This window comes from Eumetopias jubatus, unplaced genomic scaffold (genome assembly GCF_037043125.1).
Source record: "Eumetopias jubatus isolate StellerSeaLion01/CBP00866 unplaced genomic scaffold, mEumJub1_p1.0 scaffold_4, whole genome shotgun sequence".
Lineage (NCBI taxonomy): Eukaryota > Metazoa > Chordata > Mammalia > Carnivora > Otariidae > Eumetopias > Eumetopias jubatus.
Window position 1 is genome coordinate 91,131,596 of NW_028274810.1, and position 18,226 is coordinate 91,149,821.

Here is an 18,226-nt window from a genome sequence, read left to right on the forward strand (position 1 = left end):
GATACACTTGCCTCTCTGGGCCTCCACTTCCTCATCTGTGAAATGGGGAGACTAAGACACCCCACCTTGGCCACTCGTGTGAGAATTGAATGAGGGCTCTGAGCACGGTGCCTGGAACATCGCTCACTTGCCCACTCTTCCTCTCCCTTCTCCCCCAGACCTAAAGGAAGGGCTGCTGACCCTCTAACTAGAACTTTGCCCCCCACCGACAGGGCTACCCATACTTGCTTTCTGGACACTGACGGCCACCCCACCTGTGATGCGTGCTCCCCAGGCCACAGCGGGCGTCACTGCGAGAGGTAAGGCAGGTGGCGGGCAAGGTGGGGAGTGTGCAGGAGGACCTGCCCCAGAAGCCTCCCACTCTCCCCTTACGCAGGTCCCCGGAAGACACTCAGCTCTCCTCCCTGAGAGCCTGAATCCTCAGACATCTAGGCCTGCAGTTCACCTCCAACCACCAGCACCCCATGCCCCAGTGAGGGCAGGGACTCCCCAGGAAACCCCTCATTCTTGCTAAAGGTCCTGGGTGCAAGGCCCGCTCATGCTCGCTCACCGGTTCTGTGGCGTCGGGCCTATCCCTGCTCTTCTGCCACCTGTCCTCCTATCCGTAAAATGGGCGAGTTAGGCTGATCGGTTCCTTCCCACACTGTGAGGCCTGGTTCCAGTCTGAGTCTGATACAGGGCCCCCAAGCACAGTCCTGGGCTCACAGCAGGCTTGCCAGGATTCTGTGGTTCTGCCCACCCTTCATCCAGTGCTTTCTCCTTAGGTGTGCCCCAGGTTACTATGGCAACCCCAGCCAGGGCCAGCCATGCCGAAGTGAGTAGGGTTGGGAAAGCTTTTGGGGTCGGGCTACCCTGTCTCCCCCAGGGGTGGAGCCAGGGCAGACCTTAGTTCTCCTTCAGCCTGCAGCAAGTGACTTTAACCTTTCTGAGCCTCAGCTTTTTAATCTGTAAAATGGGTGTGGTAAAAAAAACCTCACCCATTTCAGAGGGCTGCTATGAATAGATGTAATGCCTATGTAGGGTAGGTGTTCAGAAATAGACACTCCCTCTCTCGGTGGTGAGTTTGGTGCCCGGAGGGTGGTGGAAGTGAGGGTGCTTGGAGGCGGGTTTGGGGTTCCAGCTGTGGCTTCCCTCCGCCTCAGGAGACGGCCAACTGCCAGAGCCCATCGGCTGTGGCTGTGACCCCCAGGGCAGCATCAGCAGCCAGTGTGACGCTTCTGGCCAGTGCCATTGCAAGGTTAGTCCAAACCCCCACTCTCTAGCGGGCCCTGCATGGCAGCCGTGGTGGTCGCCCTGGCGTTCCCTCTCAGTGCACCCTTATTGGGGCTGTCCCTGAGCCCCCACCACCCTTCCCCAGAGGCCCCATCGCTGCCCCACTGCCCGGGCCCTGTGGGAAATCAGGCAGCAGCTGACGGGAGCCGGGCCTAGGCCTGGGGGCTGCAGGGGCTCCCCCGGAACTGCTAGACGTGGCCAGGAGGCTGCCGGAGGTGCAAGAGCTCCCGCCTCCCACAGACCCCCACAGCCACCCTTCCATCCGTCCTCCCAGGCCCAGGTGGAAGGCCTCACGTGCAGTCACTGCCGGCCCCACCACTTCTTCCTGAGCGCCAGCAACCCTGACGGCTGCCTGCCCTGCTTCTGCATGGGCGTCACCCAGCAGTGCACCAGCTCGTCCTATGCCCGCCGCCTGGTAAGTGCACGTGCACCGCCCCTCTCCGAGCCCCCACTGGGGCCGGTCGCGAAGCTGGCCAGTGGCGTCCCTTCGGCCTAGGAGGACACCCATCCCCATGCCCCCGTTATGGCCCCTGTAAGCACAGATCCCAGCGACCCTCGCCCCTACCCTAATACCCTCCCTGGGACTCCAGTATCGCTTGTGTCAGCACTGAGCCCGGCACCCCTTTTTTCTCCCCGCTGGCCTCCCCATTCCCCTGTTACTTCTGTCCTCGCCCCCCGCTCTCAGCAACTCCCCATGACCCACCCAGATGCCTTCCCCTGCCCCTCCCCCACCAGAGTGCCCGCCCCCCCACCCCACCCCCCTGGGCCCGGGCTGACACCCCGTCCTCTCTCTGCTGCCAGATCTCCACCCGCTTTGCCCCTGGGGACTTCCAAGGCTTTGCCCTGGTGAACCCGCAGCGGAACAGCCGCCTGACAGGAGGCTTCAGCGTGGAACCCGTGTCTGAGGGCTCCCAGCTCTCCTTTGGGAACTTCGCCCAGCTCGGCCACGAGTCCTTCTACTGGCAGCTGCCGGAGGTGTACCAGGGAGACAAGGTGTGATCCCCCGCCCCAGCCTCCAGTTCTGAGCTGGCCCCCGCTGAGCCCCGCGGCCAGGGGGCGCTCCGGTCACAGGTTGACCTCAGAGCAGGCATCGGCCACGTCGCAGTTCAGCGTGTGGCCTTTGGGGTCAGACAGGCCTCGGTGTAAACCCAGCTCTGCCACTGACCAGCTGATTGCCTTTTGATAAACCTCAGCTCCAGGGCGGCTGGGAGCTTGAGAGATCGTGCCTGGCACACAAGAAGTGCCCTCCTGTCGATGATCATTAGCTTTCGTGCGGCCGATAGGTCCTGGGCGAGGCCCTGGGGACCCGGGGACAAATGAGACAGCACAGTTTCAATTTCACGCATTTGCTCCCTCCTCCTTCCCTCACTGAGGCTGTTGCCTCTGTGCTCGGCGCTGGGCGTGATCCTAATTCTGATGAGAGGTTGTATTTCTTGAGCTCTCACTGTGCCAGGCGCTGCTCTAAGTGCTCGCACGTGTGGTAATTCACCACTCCTGCCCCCTCTCCTGTGAGAAAAGGAAGGGGACACCCAGAAGGTGGTATGCTGCATTCAGAGCCAGGTCAGAGGCTGATCTTGGATACTCCACTGGCCAGAGATGAGCCGTGGTTTGTGGTGATGGTGGTGGGGGCTGCAGGATCCTAGAGGCAGACTCCAGAGCAGCCGGCCCGAATGTGCTCATCGAGCAGTCTGTGCCAACCCAGTGGCACCCAGGGAAAGATGGTCTGGGCACAGGAGGCCCCTGCTGGCCGAGGTCAGTGCTCAAGCAGATGTGTCCCCTCTCCCAGGGTCCCAGGGACACAGAAGGGTAATTGCCTGTGCTTCTTCCTGGGACAGACCCATGTATCCTAGCCTCCTCCCAAGGCTGACCTTCTAGTCCCTTCTCCCTCTCTGGTTCCTCCCGTCCTGGCTTCCCCGTCTGCCTCTCTCCTGCCCTGGCCTGCAGTTCACAGATCTCTCTCTCTGACTCCCTCTCTTGGCGTTTCCCTGCACCCCACAGAGGGAGGCATATTTTGCACAGATGCGCCGGGCTCACCAGGTAGGCCAGTGATCTGAGTGGTGTGAAATGGATGTGACACGGTCATGGTGTTTTTGGGTGCTGTCAGTCCCGCATGGGGAAATGCCCAGGCCCCAAGGAAGTGTGGGTCTGCATGAACCCAGGCAGTGCCCGATGGCCCCGCAGTCAGGGCACCGGTGTGCCCCAGCCCTGCGGTGCCAGGAATTAGAGCTAGGAGGGTGTGCGCCGCATCTGCTCTGGAGGGTGCCTGCTGGCTGTGGCCAGGGTGGTGGCAAGGAAGCTAACTCGATGCTAAACCACGTGACTGTCCCTTGCCCACCAGGTTACCCTAGCACTGCCTCCCCAGCAACCTCCATTAACCCTCCGTGTGCATATGTCCCCTCGGGAGCCTGGAGTTAACCCCCACGTGCCAGCCTGGAGAGGGGAGTCTGCATCAACCTCCCCAGTCAGTGTGGGCCTTTCTAGGGGCTCCCCGGGGCTCTGACGCTGGGGCCCGGGGAGGTCTGAGCTGGCCTGTGCCCTCCACCCATCAGAACCGCACGTCCCTCTTAGAGGAGCAGTTGCGGATGGCTGTGACAGCTGGGAGGACCATGCGGCCCCCAGAGAGCAGGGCCCGGGCCCAGCGGCTATCACAGGTAACTCAGGGCCTGGCCGGGACGGGCTGTGTCTGGGGCCCCATGCAGGCCAGAGAGTATAGTTCAAGCAAGAACCTTGAGCTGAGGCCCTGGCCTTCCTGAGCCCTTTGCCCCCATCCCAGGCCCCAGCCTAATGCCAGGCCACTCCAGTGTTGCCCTTGGGAAACATCCCAGAGCTCTGAATGGCTTGGGCTGGTGCTATGGGCATGGATGGTAAGTGAGGCCCAAGGAGTGGCCTCCCCAGCCCCAAAGGCCCCTTGGGCCGCCTCCAGCCACTCTGGTCTGAGCTGGACAGAGCCATCTGACTGTGTCTCGCCAGAGGGTATCCTCTGTACGGGCCTCTCCCCGCAGTCACCTGGGCCCATCCCAGGATAACCGCCCCCCCCCCCCCCCCCCCCGCCGCCCCGGTTCATAAGACCAGAAGGCCAGGCCCTTGTAAACAGTTAGCACAGAACTAGGGGCCTCACTGGGCCTGGTGCGGCCCGACGGGAGGCAAGACAGCATGGTGTCCTTTCTGTCCCTCCCTGCTCCTTTCCTCTGTCCTCCCTCTCCCGGCCCCCCAGGTGGATGAGGCCCAGAGGCGGAGGGATGCCGAGATCTGGCAGCTCCTTTCCAGCTTTGCTGCCCACCCCCAGCCCCCAGCCCCGGGGCTCTTGCCCCACCCCGAGCCTGCAGCTGTTCTGCAAGTAGCTCCACTTTCTTCCTCCTCCTCCTCAGCTTCTGCCCCATCCCCAGCAGGCTCTCAGGTATGTGCCAAGGCACCCACCAAGAGACCCCCCCCCGCCACCTACCGTGTTTTCTAGACCAGTTGTTTCTAAACCAATCTCACAACCTCTGCCATTTCTGCCCACTACCTGGATCATTTACTTCAAATTGCTCTTTAATTTATTTTTTTTAAGATTTTATTTTTTTTTAAGCAAACTCTACACCCCATGTGGGGCTCAAACCCACAACCCCAAGATCAAGAGTCACGTGCTCCAATGACTGAGCCAGCCAGGGGGCCCTCAAATTTCCCTTTAAATCAATCACATACCAACTCATTTGTGCTGGTCATACATTTTCCAGTACACAATACCCACGAGATTTTAAAATGTTTTCTGGCATGCCCTAGAAGTCATCGTGGGGTCCCAAGAGGCACACAGCAGACACGAGGAGACAGCAGCCCCACCACGCTCAGTGAGAGCAGTGGAGGTGGTGTCTGGGTCCAGGGATGGGGAGCAAGTTGTCCCAAGAGCAGGGCCAGAGCTTGAGCTTCAGGCTGGTGGCTCCTACTCCCGCCCCCCAGCCCCCCACCTCCCCTCCCCCCCCCCAGCAGTTCTCACCTCCTATCCTTCTGTCGTAGTTCTCTCTCTCCTATGAAGGCTTCTCTCTGCTTCCTGGGAGCCTCTATTATTGGCAACTGCCCCAAGCCTTCCTGGGGAACAAGGTAACAAGGAGTCGGGGGGTAGCAGGGTATCCGAATCCCACAGTATTCGAGAGCCCTTTGTCAAAGCTCTTTATGACCAGAAAGGGGAAGGGATTTGCCTGGGGTCCCACGTGGGGCTGAGACGGTCTCACCCACAAGGCTTTACCGTGTATCCAGATCACCGACCTGGCCCCTGGCTCTGCATGCGTTCCTTCAAGGAGCATTAATTTAGCACTTCCTATGCGCTGTGTTGTGTATGGACAGAAGACGACCCTGGCCCCCCACAGCACGCTGTTCATCTGATTGTCATTCCTGTCCTCAGCATCATCGATGTCATTGTTGTTACCGTTGGCTTTCATGTTAGGATTGACATAGGCTCCGTCTTCTTCCAAAAACAAAAGTGCCTCTTAAGAATACACATGATATGCAATAAAATATTCAAAGAAGCCAATAGGACAGCGTGGTCCAGGGGGAATGAGGATAAGAAAGATGGGCTAAAGCCGGGGCTGGAGCCGGGAGTCCTGAGAAGCTGACAAGCCTGCTGGCCGTGCACTGCATGGGCTCTCTGCTCAGGGCAGTGCTTTACACAACCTGTGTTACTTCATCTTCACGCTGCCTTTCAAGCTACTTTTTACTGCCATTTCCAGCTGAGGAAAGTAGGGCTCAGAGAGGTTAAGTGAGTTGTCCAAGGCTGCCCAGCCAGGACAGCTGGACTTGAACTTGAGAGTCTGCTCCCTGAGCCACCCTCCTGCACACGCATGCAGCTTGGTCCTGGATGTGGCGATGAACTTGCCCGCAGCCAAAGCAAGCGGGAAACTAGTTGTTTCGTGGTTATCCAGTTACACCTCTGAGTTCCTTACCTGACTCTGAGCTTGTAGAGAACATCCTCAGGATCGAGGTAGCTCACACCCGGCCTGGCATGTAGCCAGTAGGCATTTAATAAGTGCTCACCAACTGCATGAACACACGAACACATAGGCCAGGCCTGACACACTGGTGTTTTCTGAACATGTGCTCAGGTGGCAGACGAGAGAAAGTCCTGGGATAGAGCCAGGGCCTTGGCTGCCCCGTGAAAGCCCCCAGCAGGAAGCCCAAGGACTCTTCCAGTTATGAGCAACAGAAAACCCAAGTCCAGCTGGCTTGTATGAGACAGAGAATCTATCGGCTCCCATAACTACAAAATCCAAGGATGCTGGCATCAGGCATGGCTGGGTCCAGGGGCTCCTTAGGACTTTCATCTCAATTGGTGTCATTCTCTGGCTTCTAATCTAACTAGTAAAGGGAGTGTCTCTGTTCCAGTGGAAAGAGCAGGTTTTTGTGTCCATCCCCGACCGAGTGGAAGGGAGAGTGGTAGAATATGCACCTTCACCAGACCTGGCTCATGCCTGCCCTCAAACCTCTGGCCTGCACGTTAGGACAGAGCTTCCTTTAAAGGAAACCAGGGCTACGGTTTGCAAAAAGCGGGGTAGTGGATTCTAAGCAGACAAAAACCAGCTGCCCAAGAGACAAGACCTCTGAAGGCCCACCCTCAGCCCTAGCCCCATGGCTGGGAACTTTTGAACCTTCTGCGGCCTGTTCGTGATGGTTACTGTTAGTACCCCTGTCTACTCTATGGGAAGTTTCTTCAAGTGGAAAGGGGCTTGCAGCTCGTTTGCTGAGTCGTCAGGGCTGCTCAGGGTCCCTGCCAGCAGGTCCAAGACTGTGAAGGAACTGAGGGATGTCCTGTCTCCTAGGCAGCCAGAGGCCATGCACAAGGGCCTCTGGTTGAATGGAGGGGACAGCAGAGGTGCAAAACCACCTTGAGAGGCTCCGCCCACTGGCCAGTAGGGTCACTGAAGGCAGAGTCAGGCTGTGACTTCAGGGCTTGCCTCTTTGCAGGTGGCGGCTTACGGCGGGAAGCTGCGGTATACCCTCTCCTACACAGCAGGGCCGCAGGGCAGCCCGCTCTCTGACCCTGACGTCCAGATCACGGTGAGCACATGGATTCCAGCCAGGGGGGCACCCTCAGTGTCCTTTCAGCCCAGCCCCTTGCTGGCCCGGCACGAGCTGGGGGGCAGAGGCCCATGCCCTCCCACCCTCGCCGTCTGGTTAGACACTACCCAGGCAGAGGCCCAGCTGCTGGGAGAAGGGGGCAGTGAGCACGTACCTGATTCCTTTGGGCACGTGGGCTTGGGAAATGAGAGAGGTGGGAGGCTGGTGTGTCGGAGAGGCTGGGACTGGTGGAGGACTCCTCTGTCCCCAAGAGCCCCTTGGTTCCCCTCCCAATCCCGCTACTATCTCCCCAGGGCAACAACATCATGCTGGTGGCCTCCCAGCCGGTGCTGCAGGGCTCCGAGAGGAAGAGCTTCGAGATCGTCTTCCGAGAGGTGCGGGGCGCCCGACCACACCGTGTGGCTGACCCTCCCCCACCACCCACCCTGCTTCGGAGCCCGGCTCTGACGCCAGCTACCCCTGCCTATCCCCAGCCAGTGCCTGGAGTTCGGGGGTTCTGGTAGGGGGAGCTGCAGGAATAGCCCGCAAAGCCCAACACCCCTCACGCACACTTGCTGTTGTCCCCCACCCAGGAATTCTGGCGCCGGCCTGATGGGCAGCCGGCCACGCGGGAGCACCTCCTGATGGCACTGGCTGACCTGGATGAGCTTCTGGTCCGGGCCACGTTCTCCTCGATGCCACTGGCAGCCAGCATCAGCTCCGTCAGCCTGGAGGTGGCCCAGCCCAGGCCCTCGGAGGGACCCCGGGCCCTGGAGGTGGAGGAATGCCGTTGTCCCCCGGGCTATGTTGGTTTATCCTGCCAAGTGAGTGTGGCCAGCCCGGGTGCCTCTGCCTCTAGTCCCGCTGGGTCAGCAAGCTGGCCACAGCTGGTATCTCCATGGCCTGGGATGACTGCCGTAACGGTCATGTACCATGCGTGCCGTGTCGCATTTATTCTTCCTGACCACCCCCGAGGGATGTGGAATTATCCCCTTTGAACAGATTCTGTTTGAATAGAGGCTCTGAAGGGTGAGTGGCTTACCCAAGGCTAAGACCCAGCTCTTCCTCCCGGGGTACCCCCCAGAGAGAGGGAGACAATACCAGACACAAATTACCCTTGGCCAAAGCAGAGCATAGACGCCTCAAGGAGGTCAACAGTGTGGAGCAGGGTAGAGTTCTGGGCAGAAGCTCAGAAGGAGGAATGTATGGGGAAGTAGCCTGTGATGCAGAAGGATCCCCCCCTGGAAAGCTGGGGGTTGGGGGCAGGGGCCACTTCCTTAGGCCCAGAACAAGGCTCCGATCAGTAGGGCATGCCAGGCTGTGAAGGGAGTGCTATGATCTGTGCTGGGCCTCAGGAAAATTCCTCTGGCCTGGTGAATGACCCCAGTGGAGTCCTGTTTAGAGGAGGGCCGTGGGGGTGGAACAGAGGGCATCCCAAGGCTTTGGCTGGAGACCATGCAGAAGTTTCTAGGCACACAGCAGGCGACCGGTCCACACTGGATGAGTGAGCTAGGAACGGAGGAAAGGGGATGGAACGAGGGGAGGGGACAGAGCTGCGATGCCAGGTGGGCAGCCTGAAGGTCAAGTGTGGGACCAGCCAGCGCCCAGACTCGGGAACTCCCCTGTGGAAAGTACACACATCTCCGCCGTTTCGCATCTGTGCACCTTTGCTGTGGCCACAAGAACTTTCAAATCCAAATACGAACTTCGCATCCTTTGAAGTGAGAAAATTTCGCACATTTTGAAGGAGAAGCCCTGGGGAGAGCAGCATAATCCCGTGTGCACATTTTCTGCAGTGAAGCAACGCAGATTTCCAAACATCCCTTTGAAATGACTGGGGAGGGAGGGCGGCCTGGTGGGGTTTCAAGGGAAGGGTAGTGAATAGAAATTCTTTGTTTTCAGAACCCATGATTACTCACTTAGAATGTGTAAAAACATCTTCCATTGAATGTGTGCTGCCTCTTTCACTTTATTTACTGAATGTAAAGGTGAAGGTGAAGACCTCCAAGGGCTCATTCCAAATCTGGGTCCCCCGAACCTTGTGTTTTCATCAAAGAATTCAGTTTTTTGGTAGAGACCCTGCCAGAATTTTCAGGAACCGAAAGGGCAAATGGAGAAGGGTTCTCCATTAAGGGTGAACTGCTATTTCTGTAACTCCTGAGCGGCTGGAGGTGCCAGGCAGGATGGGGACAGACACTGCCCCAGCTTCCGGAGTGTTGAGAAAGAGCACACAAGGACAGGGAGGAAGGTTCCGGAGAGAGGAGGCTGTCGGGGAGGGGAACTGGGCCTGGGATTTCCCAGCCTAGAGCCAATGGGAGTCCAGACCGGAGAGCCGCTGGAGGGAGAGGATTCCGGTCTGTAGGTTCCAGATGGAACCACAGTGCAGATAGAGACCAGCCCCTCTCTCTCCCCAGGACTGTGCCCCGGGCTACACGCGCACTGGCAGTGGGCTCTACCTCGGCCACTGTGAGCTGTGTGAATGCAACGGCCACTCAGACCTGTGCCACCCAGAGACGGGGGCCTGCTCGGTAAGCCGCACGTGGGGCAGGGGTCACTTTGTCCGGGCCCGGGTGGGGCACCGGGGATGCCTGGGAGGCAGGGAAGGGTTGCCTTGGTCAGGTAGGCCTAGGTCCACGGGCAGGGTCTCAGGGCATGGCCTATGGACAAAGCGCCTGGACCAGCGGCCTCTTTGCTGGGGTGGGGGGGGGGGGCTGGCAGCCAGAACGAGGGCGTAACATCTTTCTCTATAAAGAAAACTTTGGTTCCTGCTCTGTCCTCTTACTAGAAGACTTGTTCTCTGTGGAGGCCTCAGGCTACAGAGACAAGCCAAAAAGAAAGTAAAAATCCCTTATAATCCTACCACCTGGAGGTAATCACGGGCCCCATTAGTGTGGGTGGAACTCTTTTGTTCTTTTTCTGGGCAAATATTTACACATATCAATATGCCTTTTGTTTTACAAATAAACATGGCATCATTGTGTTTGATGATCAGCTTTTTTGCTTACAAGTTCATGAACATCGGTCCAGATCATTAAACACTTGTCTGGGAACTTTTCAGAGTGGGGGGTGTGTGTGTGTGTGCGTGCGTGCGCGCGCGCGCGCGCGCGCATTTGTGTCTGTGTGTGTAGAGCCCCCCAGGGTCAAGGGCTGGGTGGTTGACAGACCCACAGCTAAACACAGAGCAAGGAACAGGCTCTGTTAATAAAACGAACATGGATCTCATTGGAGGAGAACATAAAACCCGCACATACTTTTATGATGAAGCAGGAATTACAAAGCTCTGCCCCCACCTACCCAGGTATATACCTTTACTTTTCTCTGATATCACAGGTGTTTGGGTAGAAAAATATAAGAAGTGCAATCAAGGGAATCTCCTTCTCCCTCTGCCCCTCCCCCTGCTCATGCTCTCTCTCGCTCACTCTCAAGTAAATAAATAAAATCTTTTTTTAAAATATTTTATTTACTTATTTGACAGAGAGAGGGAGGGAGGGAGAGAGAAAGCACAAGCAGGGGGAGGAGCAGAGGGAGAGGGAGAAGCAGGTTTCCCGCTGAGCAAGGAGCCCAATGTGGGTCTGGATCCTGGGATCCTGGGATCCTGGGATCGTGACCTGAGCTGAAGGCAGACACTTAACTGACTGAGCCACCCAGGTGCTCCAATAAATAAAATCTTTTAAAAAGTACAATCAACATCATCCTTTTTAAAAAAAAAATTTTTTTATTGGGGTGCTCAGTCAGTTGAGTGCCCAACTCTTGGTTTCAGCTCAGGTCATGATCTCGGGGTTGTGGGATCGAGCCCCGTGTTGAGCTCTGTGCTCAGCACAGAGCCTGCTTGGGATTCTGTCCGTCTCCCTGCCCCCTGCCCCTCTCACTGTTTACATACACTCGCATGCACGTGCATGTTCGTGTGCTCTCTCTCTCTCTCAAATAAATATTTAAAAATTTTTTCGATTAAATTTTTAATTTTAATTCCAGTATAGTTAACATACAGTAATATATTGACATCATCCTTTTTGATAGCTATGGGGGTGGATGTTCATTGTAATTCATCCAGTTCCCTGTTCATGTTTGTTTCTGGCATTTTGCTGTTATAAACACCACTGAGTTAAACATTCTGTAGTGAGATCTTTGTGCCATTCTACATTTCTTTAAGATAGGCTCACAAACATGGAATTTCCAGATCCAGGGATTACAAAATTGTATAGTTTCTGGTAAACGTGGCCAAACGGCAAGTGGCCGACATTCTTGTGCCCTGTAGCAGTGCCAGCACAACGCCGCTGGGGAGTTCTGTGAGCTGTGTGCACCTGGCTACTACGGAGACGCTACCGCTGGGACACCGGAGGACTGCCAGCCCTGCGCCTGCCCACTCACCAACCCGGAGAACACGTGGGTGCCCTCACTCAAGGCCCACGGAAGCCCTCCCACTGGGGAGCGGAGGGACCAGGGTGGAGAGTGGGCATCCCATGGCCTGACCTCTGCCTCCCCTCTCCCAGGTTCTCCCGCACCTGTGAGAGTCTGGGGGCTGGTGGGTATCACTGCACGGCCTGCGAACCTGGCTACACCGGCCAGTACTGTGAGCAGTAAGTTTGCAAATAGGATGGATTGGGGGGTGGGGGTGGGCCTTTGGTAGACTCCTAGATGAGAGCCCTGGATGGTGTTGCTCAGAAAGGTCCCAGCCAGGATCGCATCTCTCCCCTGCCCAAAGCCCTTCCAAGATTCCCCATTATCCTCGGGCCAAGCCCAAGCTCATCCCACTTTTGACACCCAAACCTACTGTAGGCGGGCTTAACCTCTTGACTTCTTGATGTTCAGGTCTTTCCACGTGCTGTTCCTCTACCTGGAACATTCTTCACCCTCAAGCCTCCCCTTTCTGGCTAACTCCTGTTTAGCCTTCAAAGCTCAGCTTCATTTACTCATTCAGCACGTTTTTATTGAGCATCTACTGTATGCCGTGTGGTGAGCCAAACTGTTGGAGATAAAGTGGTGAACAAAACAGATTCAGTCCCAGGCCTTAGGGAGTCTACCACCTGTCACGGAAGTCGGGGCAGCAAGTAATCATACAAATACATCATTACGGGTAGTGGGGAGCTCTCTGGAGTACAGTCTGCTCCAAAGGAATATAACAACTCAGCAGTGCCATCCTCTGGGGAGCCTCTTGATTCTCACGGCTGGGTCAGTGCCCCTCGTCTGTGTCCCTCACTCTCATTTACATAGTTTCCATGTTGGTCTCCCCACAACTGAGTTCTAGCTTCATCGTGTTCACTGTCGTATTTTCGTAGCCTAGCATCGTAGTCGTTTAATAAATGTGTGTTGAATGAATGTTTCCCTGGAGAATAAAGGCCTTATTAGCCCGGTATCCAACCTGCCGACATTGTCCTGTGCTCCCCTTTCTCAGCATAGTGAGGCCCCATGTTGGGGCCTCTTTGGTCTCTAAAGTCCTTCCAGAGTTGTGAGCCTCCCCACCCCACACTGGGTCCACCCCCATGGGCTTCTGGCTCCCCAAATCCACCGTGAGGCTCTGAGTCCCCTGGGGCCTAGGGCCTGACAGGGCTGGGCTTTGTTCCTCCTTACAGATGTGCCCCAGGTTACGTGGGTAACCCCAACGTGCGGGGGGGCCGGTGCCTGCCACAAGGTAAGTGGGATCGTGGCCCCCGGTGAGGGGGGTGGGCAAGGTGCTGAGCCTAGGGGGTTTGAGAGCTACTACATCCAGGGGAGACAGGGCTGAGGGTGGGGCATGCCAGTCTTTGGGGAGACAGGCAGACCTGACCCAATGCCGCATGCTGGGAGCCTCCTGCCTGAACGGTCTCTCCTGTCCTTCCTCCAGCAGATGCAACCCCGCTGGTGGTCCAGGTGCATCCAGCTCGGAGCATAGTACCCCAAAGTGGCTCCCACTCCCTGCGGTGCCAGGTCACTGGGAGCCCACCCCACTACTTCTACTGGTCTCGTGAGGATGGGCGTCCCATGCCCAGCAGCACCCAGCAGCGACATCAAGGTACCCAGGGCCCCAGGCCCCTCAGCCCTGTGAGCCACCCCAGTGGGAGGGGAGGCACAGGCCTGTTTACTGGGATCCTGTCCTTACACGCAGGGCCGGGTGGGAGAAGGGGTGCATCTGCCCTGACGAGCTCCCATCCGCTCCCCACCAGGCTCTGAGCTCCACTTCCCCAGCGTCCAGCCCTCGGATGCTGGCGTCTATATCTGCACCTGTCGTAATCTCCATCACGCCAACAGCAGCCGGGCAGAGCTGCTGGTCACTGGTGAGTCCCTGCTCCCCGCCTCCCCAGGCCTGCCTGTGCATGGCTGGCCTGTGGACACAGGCAGCGGGCATGTTCCTCTGCTGGAGGGGGTGGTGGTGCTCGGATGGGGGTGCTGGCCATGGAGATGGAGAGATGATAGAGTAGAGGCGAGCTTTAGAGGCAGTATTGGCAGGACGTGGTTGAGGTCATTGAGGGAGAAAGAAAGGCTAGGCTGATGCCCAGGGGTCTGGACTCCAGCAGGTAGGCAAATGAGGTGCCCTTTACTGAGCTGAATAGGCTCAGTAGGAGAGTGTTTTCCTTGGGGCTCCCTCAAAGTTGAGTCTGGGATGAGCATGGGCATGCCAGTAGTTTATCTGGGAGGTGAGGTGAGGCAGGAAAGAGAAGGCATCCCATAAAGGGCATGTTACTGAGCACGTTCCCACTGTGGGCAGTTGTTAAAGGCAGCCAAAGAAATTCTGGGAAACTCTACAGTAAAATATGCACCTTGGAGTCACCCTACCCCAGGGTCAATTGATCGAGGCCTCTTCTAGGAACACCAGATCCTCTGCATTCTGCACCACCTCGGGGGGGGGGGGAGGGGCACAGGAGTCTCCAGTGACCTGAGAAAGATGATGTCAGGCATAGAAATGCATCGGCTGGCAAAAGTCAGGCAGCTGGGCTCTGAAGTGACAGGGCAAGGGGACATGGGCGGGGCACCAGCAGCACCTGCTATGGACAGTTCAGAGAGCATCACAGGGTGAGTTTTGGACTCGTTGACCCTGGAGGAATTTGAGAAAACATCTAAGCAGGTACATCAGGCAGGTGTTTGGGAATGGGAGTCTGGAATTCAGGAAAGAGGCCCCGGCAGAGAAATGAATTTGAGAACTCTTGGCACAGAGGTGGTGTTGTGAAAGCCATGGAACAGAATGAAATTAGCCAGGGAGAGCGTGGCTCAAGGACAGGGCCTGCAGAGCCCCAAGGAGCTCCAGCTGGAACATGTCAAGCTGAAGGGGGGGACAGCAGGTGCAGCCAGTAAGATAGGAAGGGAGCAGGGGACGTGGTGTGTTGGGGGTCATGGGGAGAGGGGACTTCAGGGAGGGCGTGGTAGGAAGCCACCCCCGGGGCAGTCAGATGTGGGCAGAGAGGTGACCCTTGGAGGTCATGCTTTGACAAGAGCCATTTTCAGTGCAGAGGAGGGGTAGAAACCAAACTGGAGGGAGGCAAAGAATGGTGGGGAAGGCCAAACGTAGACAGCAAATATAGACAATGCTGTCAAGAGTCTTGGCTCTGAAGGAAGGCCAAGAAATGGGGCAGTAGCTGAGGGGAGTATGAGGTCAAGGGAGTGTTTTCGAAGGTAGGAAATTCTAGAATGATCCATGGAGAGAGAGAGCAGGGACTGATGTCGCAAGAGAGTGCACAGCCCCTGGAGGAAGTCCTGGGGAGAGGATGGAAGGACAGAATGGGGCTGCGTGTTGGGAGGGGAGGCTCTCATCCTGCAGGGACCAGGCAGAAGGGTTTGAGAAAATGGGCGAGGTCCCTCCTGGTAGTTTGGACTTCCCCAGCAAGTATGGATCGACGCCCTTAGCTGTGGAAGTGGAAGGGGGTGCAGGCCGGTGGAGAGGTTGGGAGGAGGTGTGAAATCGCTGGGGAGAATGGAAACTCCCACCGGACAGAGGAGCCCGGCTGGAGGCGAGCATGAAGTGTTAGGGCAGATCTGTGGTCTGGATCCTGCAGTGGAACCAGATGGGCTCGTGGCGTGGTGCTCCCTGAGCACAGCCTGTGGCTGCTCAGTGCCAGCAGGAAGGTGGACTGTGGGGCTGAGCCAGGCCAGGGGAGGGGGGCACAGGGAACACAGTGGAATGGAAGCTAGCCTGGGACGGAAGCACCTCCCAGACAGGATGATGGAGAGAGAGAGAGAGAGAGAAAGTGGCTCCAGGCCAAGGGCCCAGCCAGCACCCAGCTCACAGGGCCCTCCCGTCCCCGCAGAGGCTCCCAGCAAGCCCATCACGGTGACGGTAGAAGAGCAGCGCAGCCAGAGCGTGCGCCCCGGAGCCGACGTCACTTTCATCTGCACGGCCAAGAGCAAGGTGGGCAGAGCTGGGCATGGACCTCAGGGAGGGAGGCTCCGCCTTCCGGTGGCTCCCGGCTTCACCTCTGACCTCCAGTCCATCCTCCCGGCCCCGCCCACAGTCTCCGGCTTACACCCTGGTTTGGACCCGCCTGCACAACGGGAAGCTGCCGGCCCGGGCCATGGACTTCAACGGGATCCTCACCATTCGCAACGTCCAGCCGAGTGACGCGGGTACCTATGTGTGCACTGGCTCCAACATGTTCGCCATGGACCAGGGCACAGCCACGCTGCATGTGCAAGGTACACGGGTCATTTCCATGCCTGGCCCACCGCCCCCACCCCCCGCAGCCTTCTCCCATGCGCACCGGGTCTAGCGACCGTGTCTTCATTCAGCTGACAGTTTGTGACCATCTACGGAGTGCTAGGTCCTGGCTAGACTCTGAAGAAATGGGGGAGGGGACAAACGGGAGCTCTGCCCTCCTGCACCGGCTGTTCTGATAGGGATGCAGTAAGCCTGGGAACAAACGAGCAAGCAGTGTAATTTCACGTGGTGATGAGGGCTGAGCTCAGAATAGACCTCCCTGACGTGGGAGAAGGGTGGCTACTGTCCGCGGGGTGGTCAGGCTGGGCCTCTCTGAGGAGGTGACATCGGGGCCAAGAGCTGAAGGAAGTGAAGGTGTTCGGCCACTTGAAGAGCTGGCAGAGTGTTCTTGGCAGAAGGCGCAGCATGGGCAAAGGCCCTGAAGCAGGAGCATTTTGATGTGTTTGAGCCCTGGCAGGGCCAGCATAGCTGGAGCTACGGAAGAGGGGTAGGTGAGGAATGTAAAAGATGTGAGCAGAAGTGGATCACAGCAGGGAGTTCGGATTTTATCCTAAAAGCTCTAGGGGGCCACGGATGGGCCTGAAGTGGAGAAGTATGAAGATCCCATGGACATTTTCAAAGCTCCCTGTGGCTACTCTATGAACAGACGGCCATAGGGGGCTAGAGTAGAAGCAGAGAGAGCAACAAGGGGGACGTTCCCCACCCTGACTGCATCCTCCCTCTCCTCCCCCGTCAGCCTCGGGCACCCCGTCCGCCCCCGTGGTTTCCATCCACCCACCACAGCTCACCGTGCAGCCTGGGCAGCTGGCTGAGTTCCGCTGCAGCGCCACAGGGAACCCCGCACCCACCCTCGAGTGGACAGGTGAAGCCAGGCAGGACTGCCCTCAGGGCCCGCTGCTCCTGGATGGGGGCGGGGGGGGGGGGCAGTGGTCAGGGGCAGGACTCGAGGCTGTGGGGTCTGCAAGCCAGGGGGCCGGGCCTGGCCTTGCCAGTCCCAGTGGGTGCTGACCCCACCTCTCTCCATCAGGGGGCCCTGGGGGCCAGCTCCCTCAGAAGGCACAGTTCCACGGCGGCATCCTGCGCCTGCCAGCCGTCGAGCCCTCGGATCAAGCCCAGTACCTGTGTCGTGCCCATAATAGCGCCGGGCAGCACGTGGGCAGGGCCGTGCTCCACGTGCACGGTGAGGGGACAGGGCTGAGGGCGGAGCTTGGGAGCACCTGGGTGGTCCAGAGGGATGTTCTCACGGGGTTCTGTGCACAGGGGGCAGCGGGCCCAGGGTCCAGGTGAGTCCAGAGAGGACTCAGGTGCACGAAGGCCGCACCGTCAGGCTATACTGCAGGGCCGCAGGTGTGCCCAGCGCCACTATCACCTGGAGGAAGGAAGGGGGCAGCCTCCCCCCACAGGTGAGGAGATCTGTCTGGGCCAGGCCCGCAGGCTCAGCAGAGTCCCAGCACCTGCCACCTTCGCTTCCCGCCTTCCTGCCTCCATTTCCTTCCCCATCTCCTCCCCTCCTGGTTTTCCTCACGTGCAGAATGACAGCCTGCTCAGACCACCTGTCCAGTGTACCCTGGCCACAAGCAGCCGTCGGCCTCTTGCTTTGCCACCTGGCTCTGCCCTCCGTGTCCAGCTGGGCCCTAGTGTTGGCTCTGTGCTTGCCTCTACCTTTCATGCCCCCCTACCCCCCCCCTCGCTGGCTGGCCCTCTGCAGGCTGCCTCGCCCCCGCGGGTGGCTGACCCCTCTTGCTGTGCGCAGGCCCGGTCCGAGCGCACGGACATCGCCACGCTGCTCATCCCGGCCATCACGGCTGCCGACGCCGGCTTCTACCTCTGCGTGGCCACCAGCCCCGCGGGCACTGCGCAGGCCAGGATCCAAGTGGTTGTCCTTCCAGGTGCGGGGCCTCTGGGGACTGAAGGAGTGGGGAGGGCAAACCTCAGGGAGGGCTCCCCAAGGCCGACTCCATCCCCCTCTGGCCCCAGCCTCAGGCGCCAGCTCCCCACCCGTCAGAATTGAGTCCTCATCACCGTCCGTGACTGAAGGCCAGACGCTGGACCTCAACTGTGTGGTGGCAGGGCTGGCCCACACCTCCGTCACGTGGTACAAGCGAGGAGGCAGCCTGCCTCCCCACAGCCAGGTATGGGGGAGTCCCTGAGCCTCTGGCAGGGCACCTGGGGGTGATCCTTCACACAGCCCCGACGCTCTCCTCAGGCAGCAACCAGCCCTGATTTCCTTCCCTATCCAGCTCCCGTCATGGGGCAGCTCGGAGCGGAGCCAGGGAGAGCCTGATGAATGACTCACCAAGGCTC

At 58.4% G+C, this 18,226-nt stretch overlaps 1 protein-coding gene across 1 annotated transcript in view; it reads left to right on the plus strand.

The window, feature by feature from the left end:
* Nucleotides 1-18,226, plus strand: part of HSPG2 (heparan sulfate proteoglycan 2) — a 97,587-nt gene that overhangs the window by 54,429 nt on the left and 24,932 nt on the right. The window contains exons 36-60 of the mRNA XM_088022859.1: nucleotides 213-299; nucleotides 765-814; nucleotides 1,143-1,237; nucleotides 1,547-1,687; nucleotides 2,074-2,265; nucleotides 3,271-3,309; nucleotides 3,822-3,923; nucleotides 4,487-4,669; nucleotides 5,266-5,349; nucleotides 7,207-7,299; nucleotides 7,614-7,694; nucleotides 7,893-8,123; nucleotides 9,714-9,827; nucleotides 11,555-11,682; nucleotides 11,790-11,876; nucleotides 12,870-12,928; nucleotides 13,121-13,288; nucleotides 13,440-13,550; nucleotides 15,516-15,616; nucleotides 15,720-15,900; nucleotides 16,659-16,784; nucleotides 16,950-17,102; nucleotides 17,183-17,325; nucleotides 17,676-17,811; nucleotides 17,900-18,054. Of these exons, the coding sequence (XP_087878985.1) occupies nucleotides 213-299; nucleotides 765-814; nucleotides 1,143-1,237; nucleotides 1,547-1,687; nucleotides 2,074-2,265; nucleotides 3,271-3,309; nucleotides 3,822-3,923; nucleotides 4,487-4,669; nucleotides 5,266-5,349; nucleotides 7,207-7,299; nucleotides 7,614-7,694; nucleotides 7,893-8,123; nucleotides 9,714-9,827; nucleotides 11,555-11,682; nucleotides 11,790-11,876; nucleotides 12,870-12,928; nucleotides 13,121-13,288; nucleotides 13,440-13,550; nucleotides 15,516-15,616; nucleotides 15,720-15,900; nucleotides 16,659-16,784; nucleotides 16,950-17,102; nucleotides 17,183-17,325; nucleotides 17,676-17,811; nucleotides 17,900-18,054 (3,040 nt within the window). The remainder of the gene's footprint in view (nucleotides 1-212; nucleotides 300-764; nucleotides 815-1,142; nucleotides 1,238-1,546; nucleotides 1,688-2,073; nucleotides 2,266-3,270; nucleotides 3,310-3,821; nucleotides 3,924-4,486; nucleotides 4,670-5,265; nucleotides 5,350-7,206; nucleotides 7,300-7,613; nucleotides 7,695-7,892; nucleotides 8,124-9,713; nucleotides 9,828-11,554; nucleotides 11,683-11,789; nucleotides 11,877-12,869; nucleotides 12,929-13,120; nucleotides 13,289-13,439; nucleotides 13,551-15,515; nucleotides 15,617-15,719; nucleotides 15,901-16,658; nucleotides 16,785-16,949; nucleotides 17,103-17,182; nucleotides 17,326-17,675; nucleotides 17,812-17,899; nucleotides 18,055-18,226) is intronic.